The following is a 1,369-nucleotide window of genomic DNA, read 5'->3' as shown; positions in this document are numbered from 1 at the left end:
TACTTATTTTCTACCCCATTTTTTAATTTAATTTAATTTAATTTTATTTTATTTTTTGTTTTTATTTATTGAATCCTCATTTCTTTTTTCCCGCCTATTTATTTGTTCATTCAATTGTTTTCTTTATCCTTTTATTTCTTTGTGCATTTATTTTCGTTGCTCTGCAGGGTTTTGGTAACGTCGGTCTCCACTCGATGCGTTACCTTCATCGTTTTGGGGCAAAGTGCGTCGGAATCGGAGAAATGGACGGAAACATCTGGAACCCCAACGGCATCGACCCCAAAGAGCTGGAGGACTACAAACTGGTCAGTGCTGGTCACAAACTATTATTCATAATTTTCATAATTCTATATTTAAAATCACGTGACAGAATAATAATTATTACTTTTTTGGCACTCTGTCAATTCACTTTCATTTTCAAAAAATGTAGAAAAATATGTTTAAAAACTTAAAATTACATTGAAAAAGTATTTGTAAAAGCTAGGGATGAACGTTAATAAAACCATACTAATAACTACCATAATTATGCATTTAACAAATAAGTATTAGATCATGAGTATTAGCTCTAACTTTTTTCTTTTAATGACAAAAATAAAAATAAAAAATTTTGTCATAAAAAAAAATTATATTTTCTATCTTACATGTTTAGCAAACAAAAACAATGTGAGAATGTAAGGAAAAATGTGGAAAACATGTAAATTAATGTACAAATATTAGAAAAGTCCTGCAGTAGATTTTTTTTTTTAAATAAACTTTTTTTCTTTTTCTATTTTCTGCAGGAGAACGGGACCATCGTGGGCTTCCCGAACGCAACGCCGTACGAAGGAAACATCCTGGAGGCCGACTGCGACATCCTGATCCCCGCCGCCAGCGAGAAGCAGCTGACCAAGAGCAACGCACACAAGATCAAGGCCAAGGTAACACACACACACACACACACACACACACACACACACACACGGCCCGTAACTGATCGTCACTCGTGACCTGCTATCGTTTCAGATCATCGCCGAGGGCGCCAACGGTCCGACCACGCCCGAGGCCGACCGAATCTTCCTGGAGAGAAACATCCTGGTGATCCCGGTCAGTGACATCAAATGTCGACGTGACGTCTGACTGTAAACTTCACTCAGCGCCCCTCTCCTCCCTTGTTTCCTTTTTTCCTCTCCTCTCTCCTCTCCTTGTTTCCTTTTACCTCTCCTCTCTCCTCTCCTTGTTTCCTTCCCTCTTTCCTGTCCTTCTGTCCTTTCCTTGTTTTCTTTTTTCCTTATTTCCTCTCCTCTCCTTGTTTGCTTCCTTCTGTCCTCTCCTTCTGTCCTCTTCTCGTCCTTTATTTTTTCCTCCTCTTGTTTCCTCTCATTCTTCCATT

The 1,369-nt window shown here is 38.4% G+C and overlaps 1 protein-coding gene across 1 annotated transcript; it reads left to right on the top strand.

The window, feature by feature from the left end:
• Positions 1-167: 167 nt before the first annotated feature.
• LOC121963180 (glutamate dehydrogenase 1, mitochondrial-like) lies at positions 168-1,127 on the top strand (the record flags this gene model as incomplete). Its single annotated transcript, XM_042513504.1, has 3 exons — positions 168-305; positions 780-917; positions 1,003-1,127. Coding segments are annotated over 3 exons (390 nt in total), but the record flags the coding sequence as incomplete, so codon positions are not given.
• Positions 1,128-1,369: the final 242 nt, after the last annotated feature.

The sequence above is a fragment of the Plectropomus leopardus genome, unplaced genomic scaffold (genome assembly GCF_008729295.1).
Source record: "Plectropomus leopardus isolate mb unplaced genomic scaffold, YSFRI_Pleo_2.0 unplaced_scaffold10280, whole genome shotgun sequence".
NCBI lineage: Eukaryota > Metazoa > Chordata > Actinopteri > Perciformes > Serranidae > Plectropomus > Plectropomus leopardus.
Note: the sequence above shows the minus strand (reverse complement) of the source record. Positions and strands in the feature narration are given on the sequence as shown.